Raw genomic sequence first — 19,006 nt, 5'->3', positions numbered from 1 at the left:
GACAAAGCTGAAAAATGAAACTCAAAGCGAGATAGGAATAAATTATTGACCAGGGAGGCTGTTATGTTATGCTGTCTCAGGTACCTAATTTCCAAACCCCGCACACCTGACAGTCAAATTCGTCCAGCGCCCGACGCTGTACATAAATAGGTACACATCCTCCGTTCATGCTTGCCACTCCTGACTCCTGACTCAAATCTCCCATCTCCTTTGCCATTATTCCAGCTTCGCTTGCTAATCATTACCATCCTGCAGAAAAATGGCCAGTATCAAAACCCTTGTTCAATCAAAAGACCTCAAGTCCCTCCCTTCTGATTTTGCTCATTTTAAGGATGCCCAAGAGTCCATTCAAACGGGACCTGACGTGCCAGTTCCCGTCATTGATTTTTCGCTGCTCAGCTCAACTAATCCTGATGAACGTGCCAAAGTCATCCTGGACCTTGGTAAAGCCTGCGAGGAATGGGGCTTCTTCTTGGTAATTAACAAACTCTGTCCTCTTCTCCATTGAACTCATTAGCATTAATCATGAATCTTTTGTACATATGCTCTTCCTTGAGAATATCCATGCGCCGCAAATGGTTTCGTACGAGTCCTGCTCGTTGTACCAATATTGCTCTTTGCATATGCTAGTTATGGTTTTATAACAAATTGGTTGACGCGCCTGAGTATCTCCATCCATGCAGGTGGTAAATCATGGCATACCGGAAAACTTGATCAGTGCATTGTTTAATGCGTGTAATGAGTTTTTCGATATGCCGGAGGAGGACAAGTTGCAATTTGACAACAAACACCCTTTATATCCCGTCATGGTCAGGTCTGGCACCATTGATGGCAATGATTCCAACCAGCAAGTCAAGTTATGGAGGGATTATTTGAGGTTTTTCGTGCATCCAGAGTATCACTGTCCCACTAAACCCAAAGAAATGAGGTAGAGATGTTCTTTCTTTTTTACTACTACATTTTTTTTTTATCCGAAGAAGCACGAGGAATGGGATTTAAGAAGTGGAAATGGGATTTGAATTCAAGACCTTTAAGTTTTTGGGTTAATCGCAATCTTAATCACTAGACTAATGCATACTGCTACACTAATTTTCTGCTCATAAAAAAAATCCTTGACTCCTCTACTATTGTTACATTGTAGTGACATTGTACTGGAATATTCTCGGAGAACCCGAGATTTGGCGAGGAAATTACTTAGAGGGATTTCACAAAGCCTTGGCCTGGAAGAAGATTACATTGAGAAAGCAATGGAATTGGACTCGAGTACTCAAATCTTCGCCGCAAACTACTATCCTCCCTGTCCTCAGCCTGAATTGGCAATAGGCATTCCACCCCACACAGATCCTGGCCTCTTGACATTTCTTCTTCAGAATGGAGTTGAAGGCCTCGAGATTCAGAATAAGGGAAAGTGGCTTCATCTTACTGGCATTCCGGGCGCCATTTTCGTCAACACTGCGGATCAGCTCGAGGTAAGTTCGAATTATATAGTTTGAACATGTAGATATTTAGGGAAAAAATTAAAAAGAACAACGTGAATCAATCAGAAAGAAGAGACTGATGTTATATACTTGTGAATTTGATGGTCATTAACAGATAATAAGCAACGGAAAGTACAAGAGCGTCTGGCACAGAGCCGTTTTGAATAACAAGAAGACAAGATTTTCCTTGGTGGTGGCCAATGGTCCATCACCCGACACCATTGTCACACCAGCTCCACCGCTACTGCGCGAAACTCCACCCGCATATGGCCAAATGAAGTACATGGAATATGTGCAGCTGCAACGAAGTTCCAGACTTAATCAGAAACCCACCTTGGAACAGCTCAAGTTGCACTAATTGCATGCCCCATATATATATATATATATATATATATATATATATATATATATATTAATGAGCTGCTTATGATCTTTGTTCCGGGCGCCTGTTCCGTGCCTTCCTGTTCAGCTCTTCCAATGCGTCCAAGTACACTACATTTTGTGCTCTAGATTCCAGATTCCATTGGAATTTACAGTTCCTTGAAGACGAACAACTATAGAATGAAACGTGACTACAAATCAATAGGATTATACTCTATTAATTCGTTGATATTCTGGTACTATCAAAGATAGGTAAATTATGCTTTTGTTCTTGGGTAATATCAATGCTCTAAAACGTGACGCAAAAAGTGTATGCAGATGGAAGTGACTGAAAAATTAGTGGCCCAATATGTTTCTAAAACTAATAATATTTCCCCGTCTTTAAGAGATCATATTTACCCTAATTGGGGGGTGGGGGGGGGGCGCATTAGACGGCAAGAGTTTTTCTTTTATCCATTTTAGAAGGAATCAACGATTATGTTTAATTACTTAAGTCGGCCAGTGTACTATGATTCATTCCCTCTATAAGCAGTTCCATCGGAAACCTGTATTGCTTCGCAATTCTCTTTTCTGGCTTAAAATCAACCGTCGGTGAAAATGGCATAACTAAGATCTCAGGTCCCTCCCTTCCGATTGTGCTCATCTCACCTCATGGACTATCGAATTCGAATCAATTCAAACATGCCCTGAAGTTTCAATATTACCCGTCGTTAATCATTTCTCCCTGCTCAGCTCAACTTGTAGTCCTGATGAACGTGTCACAGTCATCGAGGAATATGTGCAGGTGCAACGTACAAAGTAGCAGACAATGAATAGTGACTTTTGTTCCCTTTTTTGTCCCCTATCAACACCATTAGTGTGTGGATTCTTTGGTCATTTCATATACATTTTAAGCTGATGGCTTGCTACGATTGCACTGGCTGCAATTGATTAGTGCCTCTTTCCTGACCATCTGACCCTTGGATTTCACTTTAATTACCCACAACAAATAGAGTTGACTTTATGGTCTTTTGCTTTGCTCCAGCTCCTTCAGACAGCCGCTGTATTATGACATGGCTCAATTGAGAAAAATACTATTGTTTGGATAGTGTATTATTTGAAATATTATTTGGAATAATTACTGTAGCACTTTTTGTGATGTGATGTATGTGAGATAAAAAGATAATTGGGAATATAAAAAGATAGGTTGGGAAATGTGTTTATGATGCAAGCGAAATATTATTTGGGATAATTGGGGTATCCAAAAGTACTAGTTTTAATATTCAAACTTTGACAGATGAGCATTTTTAGTCCTCAAACTTTGAATGAAAATAAATTTGGTATTCAAATTTTCAACTTTTGAGCATATTTAGTACTTTTAACAATTTTTTTTTAAATTGCTACGTGGGAGTCATGTGTCTAGCAACTATTAATAAAAAAATTGCCAAAAAAATGTAAAATATCCTTTTGATAAAATTATTAGTTCTTAAACTTAGTACTTAGTGTCAGAAGAATATTTTAATTGATAAAATTATTAGTCCTTAAACTTAGTACCTAGTATCAAACGGATATTTTACGTGATAACTTAATGTTAGAAGAAAATTTTACATTTTTTTGGCATTTTTTATACAATAGTTACCGGACATATAACTATCACATAATTTTTTTTTATAGTAATTCGGGACAAATCCGTCAAGGGTACTAAATGCGCTCAATAGTTAAAAAATTGGGTATTAGATTTGTTTTTGTCCAAAATTTGAAAATTAAAACTGCTCGTGTTAAAGTTTGGGTATCAAAACTGCATTTTTCTCTTACACAGTTTCCAATTAAAAAATTTAGCGGTGCGGTGGATTTTTGTTCTTTCCTTGCTGCTGCGTGTTCTCTTCGCATGAGCCTGATGAATTGGTGTGCTTCATCAAATAGTCGGATGAATGAGTATAAAATACATTCATGCTCAAGTAAATTAGGGAACTGGTCTTTTGAGTTTCTGTCCGGACGTTTTGCTGCAGCTGATGTACAAGAAATCTGTCTCTTCCTGGTTAGTTCTTATGTTGTTTATTATTGTTCGTATTCTCAGGCGTACATGATTATCAGCTTTTTCCTTTTCCTGTTGTTGTTGGAATGACCACTTGTTTCTTTTGTTCTTCCCGTATTGCAATGTTATTAAACTCGGACCGGATAGCGACTCAACTAAACTATTAGGTTAGGGGCCAACTGATCAGATCGATCGGATCGTTCTTAATAATTCGGTAACGTCAACGTGATATCATAATTATTTTATATTTTTATAATTTTCAAAAATTTTGAAATTAAATTCTTGGTCATATTTGACCAATCATATAAAATGTTCCAAAAATATTAGACTTGCAATCAAATATACACCTAATAATTATATATAAAAATGTAAATTCATAGTTAAAATTAGGGGTGGCAATTCGGGTCCAAATCAGGTTGGCGGGTCGGGTTCGGGTCAACCCGTCAGAAAATCTGTTGATCCGAACCCGACCCGCCAACCCGTGACGGGTCAGGTATGCTGACCCGAACTCGAAAATTTCAGGTTGACGGGTTGGCGGGTCGACCCGAAATGACCCAAAACTTAATTTTAATTTATTAATTTATCACTGTAATTTCTAATAAAATCAATTTCTCACAAAACTAATTACATAATCAAGTAGTAAAAATTTAAATAAGTAATTCCAAACCAAATCTAAAATAAATTAAACACCGTAAAAGTGTTTTATCCCAAATAAAATATAAAATAAATTAAAACAGTATAAAAGTAAAAAAAATATAATATATTATTTGTCCAAATATAATAATTTCAACTTCACACAAATTAAATAAATTCATTTATGATTAAGTAATTAATGCCTTTGAAAAAAAGAATAACTTAGGTTAGTTAGATAAAATTATTTTTATATTTATTAAATTATTTTTAATTCGTAAACGGGTCATATCGGGTCATATCAGGTCACCACGGGTTGACCCGAAATCGACATGTTTTCTTTTCGGGTTCATCGGGTCCAACCCGATTCTGATCCGAATTCCCAAAACCTCAACCCAAACACATTAATTTCGTGTTAGGTTCGTGTCGTGTTTTCAGGTCGTGTCGAAAATTGCCACCCCTAGTTAAAATATGTCCATTCTCCAAAATTACTTGAAAAATTAAATTAAAACAAATTAATGCAAGTTAAAATTACTGATACTAAATTGATAAAATCATAGGAATGAAAACATTTTAATTTAAAGATCATTAGGAAAGCGAATGATTTTGGTATTTATGCTAAGTGGGCGGCGTGTTCTTATTCCAGCTGCTTATGGTCCAACGAAGTACAGGAGGGAAGGGCTCCGAAGGTCCGGATTTCATCAGAAACGACTCTTGGAACACACTCAAAGTTGTATTAGTCCCTCCAAACCACGGGACTTGCTAGTTCCATTCCAAACCAGTTGACGAAAAAATAATTCTTTTTTTAGTTTTTTACACCACAATCTATTTATACTATGTCTCTACATATTTACACTTTAGGGGCAAATTGATTTGAACTGAATAATTATTATTCCATGTTTTAGCAAAATAATAGCAGTAATAATAATAATAATAATAATAATAATAACCAAAACCAAGGAAATAGGAGTTAAGTAATATGATAGCTAGACAACTGTGAGAAACTCAAAGTACGAATTTCATGTTGACTAGCAAGTGTTGACCAAAAAAAAAAAAAATTAACTAAGTATATTTGGGAGTTTAGTAGTGTTAAGAGTAAGCTACGACCTTACTTGAACAGGATCTGTTCTATTGGTTCGTGCCTCTGTCTCCTTGAGTTCTAAGTGTTAGGAGTATACTAATCAGAATAGTACCTTTCACTTTCTACCTGTGATTGATCAGCCGAAGTTTCACCCTTCCGCCTGTCTTTTCTAGCATGGATCTCGGCTTTGTTGAGTTTGATTAATTCTCTAGAAAAATCTCAGGACTTTTGTTTGGTCATATACTTTTGAGTGACTTAGTTTGAAAGTTCAAATTATCTCTGTTGTGAGATCTTTTATACTAACAGCTCGAGGCACTATTTAATATAATGAAGCAGGGATTCACGTAATCGCATATCATCATTATTTGCTTAGTTTTTAGAGCATGGTTGTTAAGTTCAACTAATCAAAATTAAGCCATTGGAGTTCGTCTTAACAAGAGTAATCTCCTCACGTTATCACATTAGAAAATGATTACATGAATTGCTTATGCAATCCCAAACCAGTTCCCCTCGCGGTGAAAGAATAGATTCTAATGACTTTTTATGCCAAAACGAATGGTGATCTCGATTCATTAAAACTTTCTTGTTGAGCTCCCTACTTAAGGATTTGAAGACACCAAAAAAAAAAAAAAAGGGTGAAAAAGATAAAAAGCACAAAGATCAGGGGTCTCGTTGCCCTCGGCGTCAATTAAAAAGACCAACCACTACCAAACAATCATGTACTAGACTGCTAGCAGTCTTAACAAATCCATTCCCAATTCATCAGTTTCTACTCAGAGAAATTTCCCAGGCACCTCATCGTTAATTGTTGCCCTCCCAACTGAAGCTATGGCCTCATCAGTGGCGCCACTGCTTCAACCCCGAGATAATTTCTCAAGCGTTAAACTACTAGCAGAATCACCAAGCCTCGATTTCATCCCTTCTAGTTATGCTTACTTCAACGCCCACCCCCATGATTCTGTTGCTTCAGACCCTCAAGTTTCAATCCCCGTCATCGATTTTTCACTCCTTAGCTCCAACAATCCTGATCAGCGTCTTCAAGCTATCCGGGACCTTGGAAGAGCATGCCAAGATTGGGGTTTCTTCATGGTAACTGCTGCTGGATCATTCCCTTTACTTCTTATTGGTGGTTTTTCTCCTTTTGTTTTCCTCCCACTTGAGAATTTGGATTCCTAGCTACTTGGTAGGGGCAGGACACCTGAAATTCTGGATAGTCTGACTCCTCTTTTTGTTTCTAGTAGAACTGCAAAATATATCATACTTGTGCCTGGTTTGGTTTGGGTGATACTATATAGTATGTGACGGCGCGTGCAGGTGGTGAATCATGGCATACCGGAAAGTCTGATGAATGCCATAATTGATGTTACCAACGAGTTTTTCAACTTGGCGGAGGAGGAGAAGATGGGATATGAAACTAAGCATGTGCTGGATCCCATCAGGTATGGCACCAGCTTCAATACTTCCAAAGAGCAAATCTTCTTGTGGAGGGACTTCCTCAAGGTCTTCGTCCATCCTGACTTTCATTGTCCTCGTAGCCCCAGAGTTTTCAGGTGCACATGATTCTCTCAATCTCGACGACTCATGTCATTTTTTTTAGTTAAAAAAAAAAAAAAAAAAAACTTACGGTAATTTGGTCAACTAGTATCATTGAAAAGATTTTTAATCTCTAAGTTCATAAATTTGTCAAAATTCAAAACATCAGTGTGCCTCGGCAAACGCTTCGTGATTCTGGATATGCAAAATATTACGATGCAGTTTTCCCTTTACTTATCGCTAACCATTTGTCAATTTCTTAGCACCATTATAATGCTGGTACGAAGGCAAGTATTTCTGGTGAATTCTCTACCACTATTACTATTGTTTAAATCATGTGTGTTTTCGAGTGTGACTCGACAAAATTTGTTTTCTACACGAAATCAAGAGGATTGGGTAGGCTCCATAACCATTGTGGATTGGGTTGCTGAGGTGCATGAGCCGAAAACACCCCACTTTTTTAAGTGGGTGCTGGGTGGAATATGACGTTAATCACATATTATGCACAATTAGTGGACCATTTAAATTTTCTGACTGGGATAATGCACTTTTAGCTAGTCCTTTCGCAATTAAATCTAAGGATTGTATCTAAAGAATGTGCAATAATGCAATCCTTTTGTCTAAAAGTGGATTTCTCTACTTCTAGACATCCATGGTCAGTTGGGCCTTCTCTTAATATGTGTTAGATTGGGATTAGTGTGTGTGTGTGTGTTTTCCCCTGCTGATTGATCAACAGACAAAAAAAAAAAAAAAAGAAATTGAAACTTGTAACATCACATAAATGCAACTTCAAAACTTACAGACAAAAGACTCAATCAATGTAATTTTGAAACTTACAAACATGTACCATAAAACTCAATCAATTGTTTGTATGGTTTTAGGTTTTAAAGAGTTGCAAAATCGAGGATAGAAATACTACAATACGAAGGGATCATATATAGGGATAAGAAGATTAAAAAAATGGTATATTAAAAAAAAACTACTGGTAGTTAAGTATAGTCGGTTAAAATTATTATTTGGATAGGAATTATTTGTCAAAAAAAATATTTGCTTGCATCACAAACTAGGGTGGTAAACCGAATCATCTAAGGCGGGATTTAATAAATTCAGGCTTAGCTCACACCTAAGCTAGTAAGACATTCAGAGTTTCGGACTAATACTTGTGAAGTTAATATCTATCTGATTCGGATCGAATTTAGTCCAAATTCATTCATTACTTCTTAATTTTCTTAATATAATTACTATAATCATTGAGTAGTAATTTTCTTAATATAATTGCCGTAAATGGTTTGGAATCTAAGCGGTAGTTGGGGCGATGGTCCGCTGTAGTGAACTTTTGGAGGAATACGCCAAGAGAACTCGAGGAGTCGCGAGGGAGTTGCTTGGAGGAATATCACAAAGCCTTGGTCTAGAAGAAGGATACATAGCAAAATTACTGGATTTCGATTCAGGTGTGCAGATATACGTAGCAAATTACTATCCGCCGTGTCCTCAGCCTGAGCTAGCAATGGGCATAGCCCCGCACTCGGATCATGGTCTCCTCACCCTTCTCCTACAAAATGGAGTGGGAGGGCTGCAAATCCAACACAACGGGAAATGGGTTAATGTCAATGCGCTTCCAAACTCTTTTCTGGTCAATACCGGTGACCACCTTGAGGTAAAATCATCAATCATTTAATAATTTCTTTTAAGGGTTCTTCCAGCGCTTTTGTGAATTCTTTTTCTGGCACGAATGAAAACATATTTATGTTCTGTAGTACAATTATACATAGAAGGAAAAATTCATTATAAAGGAACGAGATTAAATTCATTATCTATTACCATTACCAATATAATTGCCCGTGAATTGAAACAGATAGTGAGCAACGGGAAATACAAGAGTATTTTGCACAGAGCAGTGGTGAATAACAAAACCAAAAGAATTTCCATAGCCATGGCTAATGGTCCATCATTCGACGCATGTGTTGCCCCGGCCTCTCCCCTGCTGACCGACAGTCATGGTAATCAAATCCCAGGTTTGTACGCTCCAATGAAGTTCAGAGAGTATCTGGAGCGGCAACAAGGCAATAAACTTGATGGCAAATCCTGCTTGGATCGAGTCAAGGTCTCAATCTGTACTCCGCAGTGAGACTAGCTACTACCTAGTTCATCCCTCGTCGTCCTTACAAATTTTTCTGTGTGCTGTTGGATCGTGTGATGATTTATAAAGAAAATGTACAATGATTTAAACAAAGCCCAAAGAAAGACCCGACCGAATAATAATTGGTACTATGGCTTAGTCTCTGGGGTGGCTCAAGGGAGAGGGAATGGTTCTTGAGAGTTTTTCTTGGCATGAATTCTAACAGTGAAAAGAAAAATGGTGCAAAGTGGAACTGATCCCGGATATGCATTTAGCTTAATAAATGGAATGTATACCAGTTTTCTCCACCAGCCAACTACTTCACCGAAGTCCAATTGGTTGTGATTTTCGGAAAACAAGTCTGAAAATTTTGGGACCGATAGATACATGCAAACGATTTTAACCTATAGTAAACTGTCGGATACACTCTGGAAGTTGTCCGGTATTATGTCATAAGCAAATGATTCAAAAAATTTGCAAAAAAAAAAAAAAAAAAAAAAAAAAAGAAGAAAAGAGGCAGAAATGGCTGTCGCAGACTCGCTCTTTTGAGTTTTTGACACCGAGAGGTGTGGGAATCTTGGGCAATCTGCATGGTGACACAACGCGTTTTGGATATAGTGAGTGTGGTATATATAGAAATGATGAAAAGTTGAAACCCTCTTCGGTCCAATGATTCTACTCAGCACCTTATAATAATTCTACTACTCTTTCACTCTGCTTTCTTACTTCTTCGTCCGGAAGCATTTGGGCTGCTGCTTCAATTATTATTATTCTCCCAAGCAACTCAGGTTTTCTATGCTTCAATTTCAGTGCTGCTCTCTTTTTTTCTTACTCGGCTCACTCTCAGTTACTTTAATTCATAATGTTTCTTGCTAATGTCATGCCTTCCAGTCCAGTTCGTTATTTTGGTAATTTTTAGGAGTGTGTGTGTGTGTGTGTGTGTGTGTGTATCAGGGTTGCAGCTGGTTTTCTGGGCTTAAATTGATTAATTAGCCTCAGCTTACTTTAATTACAGGGTGATCGGACTGAACATCTGTCGGATGATTCAGATTGTCTATTTGTTAGAGGTTGAAAGGTTAACGCCTTGATGATTTAAGCCATCCCCATTTTGGCAAGTGATAATTAATAAACCAGTTCGATTAATTCGTTAAGGCCCACTCTAGAGGGTTCTTAATTTCGGTCTACATAATGCATGTATATCAGGTCATGACCATTTTTTATTTTTAGCAGATTCGGTTTTGATGTTGCTGTGGGGAATCAAGTTTAAGAATTCTGTCATTCTATGCACAATTAGTACAGGAAATTGTGCTGCTACTGTATGGCTAAGAAATAGATTCCGTCCCTCTTAAACATGCCCGAGGCATCTTTGCTGTGTCATCCGTGTGTGAATCAGCGGTTTGCTGTCTCGCCGGGGGCCTGCTATCTAGTTGGACATGATAAAATTTTTTGCCTTGCAGATGGGCTCTTACTGTTCTGTGGCCTTGTGCCATGAGTCTGACTTCAAACTTGTTCCTTTTGAACTTCTCTTTTGTGGCCTTTTTTAGCTTGTTGAGTTAATCCAAAACTTGGATTTTCCCATCCACAATAACCTTTTCAATTTCATTAAGTGTTGCCAAGTTTAAGTTTCCCAGATCAACACCAAAGAGATGCTTGTGTACCTGTGTCAATCAATCTTTTCCACTTTGACATTACTATAAAATATTGGATCTTTATAGCATGACAGGTCTTGAGTGTTGTCTTCGTAGTATAAGTTCCTGATTGCAACTCATTCATCCTACGGTGGTAGTAGTGTACATTGCATTTCCCGGTTTACCTTTTCAGAAAAAAGTTATCCTGGTTTAGTTTCTCCAGTTTCCTTAGTCAGTGGATTAACCATATCATACGCCATGTACAACTCATACTTGTAACCAGTTGCAGCTCTAGAAATAGAAAGAGAGATTTCAATCTTTAGAGATGGAGACTGATGTTCCAAGCAGTCATGTACCAGAAGAAAAGCACAAACTAAACAAAACAATGAAGAGAACACTCATAATATTGAACTGCATAATGTTGGGGCTCGGCAACTGTGGTGGTCCTTTGATTCAGCGTCTCTACTTTCTTAAAGGAGGCAAGAGAATTTGGTTCTCATGCTGGTTACTGACTGCTGGTTGGCCATTTCTTTTGTTTCCACTCCTGATTTCTTATGCTTAGCGTAGAAGCAAAGAAGGTCCTGCAACAAAAGTTTGGTCTGTCAAGCCTAGATTGTTCCTTTGTTGTGCCCTTATTGGCCTTTTAACAGGGGTGGATGATTATTTGGCTGCTTATGGCGTTTCGCGCCTTCCTGTCAGTACCTCTGCTCTTATAATTGCCACTCAATTGGCATTTACTGCCGCATTTGCCTTCCTCCTGGTTAAGCAAAAGCTTACACCTTTTTTCATCAATTCAATATTTTTATTGTCTCTTGGAGCTGTAGCGCTTGGATTTCATTCTAGCACCGATCGTCCTGCTCATGAATCCAACGTGCAATACTACTATATTGGTTTCTTTATGACACTTGGAGCATCTGCGTTATACGGATTTGTTTTGCCGCTGATGGAGCTAACTTTGCAAGTCATCACTTATGCTCTGGTCATGGAGATGCAGTTGGTCATATCCTTCTTTGCAACTGCATTCTGCACTGTAGGAATGCTTATCAACCATGACTTCGCGGTCTCTCTCTCTTTAGCTCTACATGTTTATCTGTACATAATGCCAGAGGTGGCAAAATGGGCGGGATGGGTGGGATTTGCTTGGGTTTGAGATGGAACCGAGTCATATGGGTTTGGGCCAAACCTTACCCATATGTGTTTTGGGACTAACTTGGGCGGGATCATTTTGGGATGGGTTTAGATTGATCCCGCCCAATACCCAAATCCATTTCCTACATATTTTTTTTCCTTTAATTCATTTTTTATTTTTTATATAATTTTAATATTTTTGATTTATTAAATTTTTTTTAGTTTCATTAAATAAATATGCAAGTGCTTTATACTCAAGATTCCCACCAAAAATTAGATTAACAAATAAAAGAAAAGATAGATATACAGCTATATTCTAACATATATCAAGATGACCAAGGTCCTTAGGATGTTGAATATTTATCCTGATCATTGTCCAAGGATGACAGATCTAAACTGACTGAAATGCTAGAAATTCTTGTAGATAATGACTAGGAAGACTACTAGATTATATTCGCTGGTATGACTATAAAAATTGTTAAAGATGATTTTTGAATCTAAGACTCCGTTTGGATTGACTATTTTTCCAAAAAATAAGTTTTTCAAATACAATGTTACAGTAATATACAATAACTCAAGAAACATCCCATCCATATTAGTATATCAAATATTTCAAAAAAAAATTTATAGTAAATATTTTTCATATACACTGTTACAATAAAATATTTCAAAAATACCCCCTAAAAACAGCTAATCCAAACGGAGCCCTTGCTATTTGAACCCAATGGGTACCCAAGTATTTCCCACCCTTTCCCATTCATTAATGGGTATAGTTGGGATGTGTCCCAACTTAAACCCAATATCAAGTTATAATACCCATCCCGCCCAAAGTTCCTTTGGGCATGGGTAGCCCATTGGGACTTGGGACAAATTGCCAGCTCTACATAATGCATAAATTTATCTACATAGACCAAGGCGTATTTAGCATCAAAGCATTGTGCTTTTGTGGTTGAATTAACTGGAAATATGAATTTTCTGGTTGATGTTGCAGGCAATTGCAAGAGAGGCAAGAGAATTGAAGATACCATGCAACGCTGGTATCAAAGGCATTTTTTGTGGCAATTCTTCTTCTTGGGGGCCATTGGAGTCACTCTTCTTGTCTCAGCATTGCTCTCTGGTATCGTAATTGCTACTCTGCTGCCGGTGACAGAGTCCTTAGCGGTATTGTTCTTCCATGAAAGATTCCCAGTTGAAAAAGGAATTTCTCTGGCTTTGTCTCTTTGGGGTTTCCTCTCTTACTTCTACGGCGAACTCCAAGAGATCAAGAAAAAGAAGAAGGAAGTAGAATTAGGGTCCTTTTGTACTTGAATCATTGGCGTTATTAGTGGCACACCATACATGTTTTAGTTGGTGTTTGTGAATAGGAAGCCTGTTGGCTTCTGCTCCAGGAAGGGCTGCTTTGAAGGTTATCTATCTGCTTGAATTGGGACATTGTGCCGTCTTTTGTGCTTTACTATGAAAAATGAAGAGATTCAAGCTTCTGTACTGTACAATCACACAAATATTTGTTTTTGATTTAAGCTTTTGATTGCGGCACAAGTTGCCCACTGCCCGCCCAGTAGATGAAACCAACTTATAAAAAGGTCATGCATTCGTTCGTTAAGTGCAGCCTCTTGCTTCATTCCTTGTTTTGACCTTCTGCACCCTGAATTTGAATTAAAATAGTGCCGAAAATTGGTCTACAATAGAAGGAAAATCACACTGCTGCTTTTGAGACCCTCCCGAAGAGGATATTGCAAAATCTAACTAACCAAAAATTAAAAGAAAAAAAAATTAACTCAGACTGTCACATCCAAGCAAATTCTCCAACGAGAATCTAAGGCCCTGTTTGGATTGCTATTTTCTGCCAGAAAATTACGTCGTTTTCCGTGATCACATTTCCCTATTACCTTTTTCCCTCACATACATCAAATCGCTACAGTAATTTTTCCATGAAAAATGACGGAAAATACAATCAAAACAGGCTGTAATACTCTTTCTTCCTCGTTTAAATACTACTACATACTCCAGTATCTTTTTTTTTTTTTTTCACGTTAAAGTGATTATGCCTATTTGCATGCATCTAAATTACAAAGTTCTTGCTCCGAATCAGATCCAAATTGTAGTTTCACCTCTCTTGTTAAAGTACTTTTTAATGTTCATTTTTTTAATTAAATTAATTTTATTATCAAAACCTTAACTTTAGAGAAAATTTGTGTAATTTTACAAACTTCAGGAAAAGTTAGTGAAGTTGTCAGAAACCTCAGGGAGGTATATGAAATTATCCCTAATAATTGTGAGTCCACAAAAGAAGTCACAGAGGAAATAGGGTCATTCCTTGAGATTGCGCATTAAATTTCAGGCTTCTCACCATAATTCTTATTGAACGATGTAAGACGTTAATAGCCTTGATTCAAGTGCACTTCTCAAACAAGTCAGGATGGCCGAGTGGTCTAAGGCGCCAGACTCAAGTTCTGGTCCTCGTGAGAGGGCATGGGTTCAAATCCCACTTCTGACAGACTGTTGTTTTGCTTCTTTTATTCTCTCAATTTTTCTCGAACAAGTAGTACACTATTATTTTAGTCCAACAAGGGCTCAACCCAACCAACGAAAATGATGATTTGATTTTTTTTTTTTAATTAGAATTGTTTTCTGTTGAGTTCATTTCATGGGCAACTGTTAGCAAGCAGTGAAGCGAGCTGCCATGGCCGCCCGCTCCATCTTCCTCACTATGGCTCGGTAACAACTGACAATTTCCATCTCCATCTGTATTTCAGTTTCCTTTCATCCTTTTTCCATCCCTTTTGCTGAAAAAATTAGCCCATAAAAAATTTCTTGTCTGCAGTAAACTAAGGCGGAGGACGACTGCGATGCGATATTTCTCTACTCCTTCTCCTTCTACAAGCGAAGTTGAAGTTGTAGCATGTGATCAAGCAGATGAGGAGAAGGGTTCTGATTCTTATTCAGAAACTACGACGAATGATGATTTGAAGAGTAGAATAACGAGGCTTAGGCTCCCCAAAAGAAGCGCCACCAATGTCCTCCATAGATGGGTTAGTGAGGGCAACAGGATTACCATCTCCGACCTCCGTCAAATCTCCAAAGACCTTCGTAAATCTCAGCGCTATAAGCACGCCCTCGAGGTTCCATCCCCCCGTTTTCTTCTTCTTTTTTTAATAGCCTGCCTAAAGTTTCCCCTTCTCTTTTCTTTTTTTTTTTTTTTTAAAAAAAAAAAAACTGCATTTTTTGTTTGGTCGTGTAAAGAGAGAAACTTTGGGTTTGATTTTCTATTTTCTTGGTTTGATTGATGTCCATTGGTTGAATGGGAAAAGGGTGGCTAGTAATTCTGGGGAATTTGATATGAATTTGAAGGCGGCGTTGGCATCATATAGGTACAAACCAACTGGAGCACTTGAATTCCATCTGTAAAGTTGAAGCCATTGGCATTATATTCATTTAATAGATCGATCAATCGATGAACCAGATGTATAACCATTAGGTTGGGGTTGAACGTAGAAGTTGAGATGTTTCTTAGGATTTATTTAACTGGATTGCTCGTGCCTTCTCTAGCTGGTCTCAATTCACTTTTACCTTTTACATTGAAGTTCAGAGCCAGTGAATAGTACAGAATGTTAAGCAGGTAGCTCAAGTTGGCAGGCATGCAGTATTGTAATGTCAAAGAGGCAATTTACCATTTAACCTATAAAAAATACAGGATAAGGACCTCATCAAGGCTTTTTTTCCCCCTGATATTGAAAAGCAACTTAAGGCCCTAAAGAAATCATTTATGACGGAATAATGTGCCATTCAGAAGTTCCACCTAATGGGTAATTTGCCTGACTTTTTTGTTCCTTGATGATCAATAGGAGATGACTGATTTTAGGGCAGTGGTTCATTCTTATCACAAGGTCCTATTTTTGCCTTCTTGTTTAGCATATCTGCCTGATGTGTATTCTTCATTTTGGGAACTCTGAAAATAGGAAAGCTATACTGTTTATCAGATCCATACATTAGACTGTTATTACATGTGAACTCGCGTATTAGGTCATATGATTTATACTACTCTGAGTAGTCGCTCTGTCGTTCTTGCTTTAAACTGACTGCAAGACCACACACAGGCTGAAGTTCATTAAAATATCGTTCTTCAAATCCTTTTTCCCTTAAAGTAATTGTGCACCATAATTGCAAAAACATGTTATCTTAGGTGGTTGTAGCCTCAGTTGTTCATTTTGAATTGTGATTATTGAGGTATTAGGACTAAGATGATTTCATCTTCTTTGCACATTCTCTCACTCTTGGATGCTTTTCATGAATTATCTCTCGTAATTTATGTCTCTTGGCATCAGAGAAGGCTTTAGGTACATTGTTTGGCATCCAACCACAGAGACATGGAGAAGAAAATTCTTAGCTCATCTTCATAGGCGTTGTCCATCATTCTTATTTTTTTCCTCTATGTAAATCCTCACGTGCATCTGAAAATAATGTTGCAGATATCTGAATGGATGGTTGCACATGACGAGTTTGAACTATCTGACTCTGACTATGCTGTCTGCATTGACTTGATGACCAAAGTCTTTGGCATCGATGCTGCTGAGCGTTACTTTGAAGGTCTTCCTCCTTCTGCAAAAACTTGTGAGACATATACTGCTCTTCTGCACTCTTATGCCGCATCAAAACTCACAGAGAAGGCTGAGGACCTTTTTGACAGGATAAAGGAATCAAACCTTTCTCTGAGTGCACTCACTTACAATGAGTTGATGACACTATACATGTCAGTTGGGCAACTGGAGAAGATTCCCTTTATTGCAGAAGAAATGAAGCGACAGAAGGTTGCACCGGACCTATTTACTTATAATCTGTTAGTAAGTTCATCTGCTGCGGGCCTCAACATTGATGAGGCGAGACACATTCTTGATGAAATGGGGATTCAATCTGGTTTTAGTGAAAGTTGGTTGAGGTATGTGAACCTTGTAAAGGTTTACATTAGCTCAGGTCACCTTGTGAACTGTGATTTCAACTCTCTAGTCGAAAGCGAGAAGGGTATCACACAGAGAGAATGGATAACTTATGACTTCCTAATTATCCTGTATGGAGGCTTAGGAAACAAAGATAAACTTGATCAGATTTGGAAGTCTTTGATATTGACGAAGCAAAAAATGATTGGTCGAAACTATGCGTGCATAATTTCATCCTATTTGATTCTTGGGCACTTGAAAGAGGTGAGAGATATCATTGATCAGTGGAAGCAATCGACAACTACAGATTTTGATAGCACCATCTGCAACAGAATTCTTGGGGGTTTTGTGGAGGTTGGGTTGACCGAGAGAGCTGCTACTCTGCATATGCTTCTGACAGAAAAGGGGTGTGACAATTTGATGGAATTATAGTAGACTTAAGCGGCCTTCTACGTTTTTGTGTCATTTGGCAATTAGTTTAGGAGCTAGATGCAGTGCCAAGTAATAAATGTACACTCCGAATTTCTGGACGGATCTTTACCACTAATCTGACGTTTGTGTTATTTGACGTTTTTGTACTCTGCGAGTTCGAGGAGTGAGGCACTGGAAAAGCATTGACGCAGCTGTCTGGGTTAAACCCATTGTCTGGCAAGTATTCTTCTACTTTTTGAAGCGAACAATTTGATCAACTGTTACCAACCTGCCATATGTAGCACTTATGTAATCACATCAATGAACGTGTACGTCACTCGTTCATTCATCTTCACCGGCAAAGAGACGGCATAAAAGTGGACAAGGGTCCTAGCCTTTCCAAAATAGACAAGGAAACTCGCTACAAATACAGTTGTCAAAGGGGGATTAATCTAAAGAAGCATGCATCAACTTACATCAAGCACGAATCCTAGCAATCCTTATCATGGACAGTAATCATGTATTCAGGAACTATAGGTTACATTTTGTATTCAGTAATCACGTATTTAAAGTATACACAAAGATGTTATGTTCACTTTTGAATCGAATCGCCGGGAGCAGTACTTATCAATCAATTTTATATACACTATCATCATCCATGATACGTATATAAAATTTAAATTTATATTAATTGTTATGTATTGAATGATAATAGTATACTATCAGTGTATATAAAATTAATTAATCCGTTACTTATTACTTTACGAAAATTAGTCCAAGATCTCAATTATCATTGATGAAATGTCTTTAAATTACAATTTACAATATCATATTGAAAATGACGATGGCCACCCAATTTTGTGATAAGAAACAATAAAAGGTTTGTTGAACTTACTCAATCGGAAAGGATTTTTCCATTGTGCATTCGTTGGATGCTTGTCAAAAAATCTAAACTAAAATTAACTGTCCATGTAAATGAACTCTTTTCTAATCAAATGGCAAATGATTATAATCTATGTTCCACATTTTAAAATGCTTAAATTTGTGCAAGAATTTATCATTTATAACATCAAAATTATTGTTTGGATTGAGATTTCTCTCCAAAAATTTTTTATATTTTCTATAAACACATTTTTTATTTTATATGTATAAAATTATTACAGTACATTTTTCTATAAAAACTTCACAATCAATTTTTGTTTTTATTCTTGATAACTTATTCATGATTAAATTTCACGAGTAAATAAAAAATTTTTTTTTTATAAAAAAAAAAGGGCAGCAGCCCAATCTGAGCATGGGGGGATCGGACCGGCCGAGTGACCAGTAGTAAGAAACTCTGTTTTAAAACTCGGACCGGACCGGTCGGTCGAACCGGTCAAATCGGGAACCGGCCAGGTAGCCGGTCCGAGTCATATTAAAAAACCGGAAATTTAAAATCCGGTCAAAAATCGGGTTTGATCGGGTTTGACCGGAAAAAAATCGGTTTTTCCGGTTCAACAGTAATTTTTTTAAAAAAATTCAAACTTTTTAATATTATGTTTTGACCCCCTAAATTGTTAAAACTTATTGATATACCTCAAATATTTGATACTTTATAAATATTGTCCTAAAATTTGATGTTATTTTTCAATTAAATTCATAATTTTAATTCTAAACTTGTTAATATTTA

At 37.4% G+C, this 19,006-nt stretch overlaps 3 protein-coding genes, 1 non-coding gene and 1 pseudogene across 4 annotated transcripts; all 5 read left to right on the top strand.

Moving 5' to 3' along the window:
• The first annotated feature begins 113 nt into the window (after nucleotides 1–113).
• LOC113726609 (2-oxoglutarate-dependent dioxygenase 19) lies at nucleotides 114–2,207 on the top strand. The gene is made up of 4 exons (XM_027250420.2): nucleotides 114–475; nucleotides 684–928; nucleotides 1,142–1,469; nucleotides 1,594–2,207. Exons 1-4 carry the CDS (start codon nucleotides 260–262, stop codon nucleotides 1,834–1,836), a joined length of 1,032 nt encoding a protein of 343 aa, XP_027106221.1. The 5' UTR covers nucleotides 114–259; the 3' UTR covers nucleotides 1,837–2,207.
• Nucleotides 2,208–6,240: 4,033 nt separating this feature from the next.
• On the top strand, nucleotides 6,241–9,388 carry LOC113726608 (2-oxoglutarate-dependent dioxygenase 19). Its single transcript, XM_027250419.2, has 4 exons — nucleotides 6,241–6,673; nucleotides 6,899–7,134; nucleotides 8,447–8,774; nucleotides 8,973–9,388. Exons 1-4 carry the CDS (start codon nucleotides 6,413–6,415, stop codon nucleotides 9,243–9,245), a joined length of 1,098 nt encoding a protein of 365 aa, XP_027106220.1. The 5' UTR covers nucleotides 6,241–6,412; the 3' UTR covers nucleotides 9,246–9,388.
• Nucleotides 9,389–10,042: 654 nt separating this feature from the next.
• Nucleotides 10,043–13,471, top strand: LOC113726607 (purine permease 3-like; annotated as a pseudogene).
• A 934-nt stretch (nucleotides 13,472–14,405) lies between these two features.
• On the top strand, nucleotides 14,406–14,489 carry TRNAL-CAA (transfer RNA leucine (anticodon CAA)). The gene has a single exon. It is a non-coding gene; the product is annotated as a tRNA-Leu (tRNA).
• Nucleotides 14,490–14,549: 60 nt separating this feature from the next.
• Nucleotides 14,550–17,932, top strand: LOC113726606 (pentatricopeptide repeat-containing protein At5g09450, mitochondrial-like). Its single transcript, XM_027250418.2, has 3 exons — nucleotides 14,550–14,710; nucleotides 14,817–15,114; nucleotides 16,462–17,932. The coding sequence occupies exons 1-3, from the start codon at nucleotides 14,676–14,678 to the stop codon at nucleotides 17,356–17,358; spliced, it is 1,230 nt and encodes a 409-aa protein (XP_027106219.2). The 5' UTR covers nucleotides 14,550–14,675; the 3' UTR covers nucleotides 17,359–17,932.
• The last annotated feature ends 1,074 nt before the right edge of the window (nucleotides 17,933–19,006 follow it).

Source organism: Coffea arabica, chromosome 2c (assembly GCF_036785885.1).
Source record: "Coffea arabica cultivar ET-39 chromosome 2c, Coffea Arabica ET-39 HiFi, whole genome shotgun sequence".
Classification (NCBI taxonomy): Eukaryota; Viridiplantae; Streptophyta; class Magnoliopsida; order Gentianales; family Rubiaceae; genus Coffea; species Coffea arabica.
Note: the sequence above shows the minus strand (reverse complement) of the source record. Positions and strands in the feature narration are given on the sequence as shown.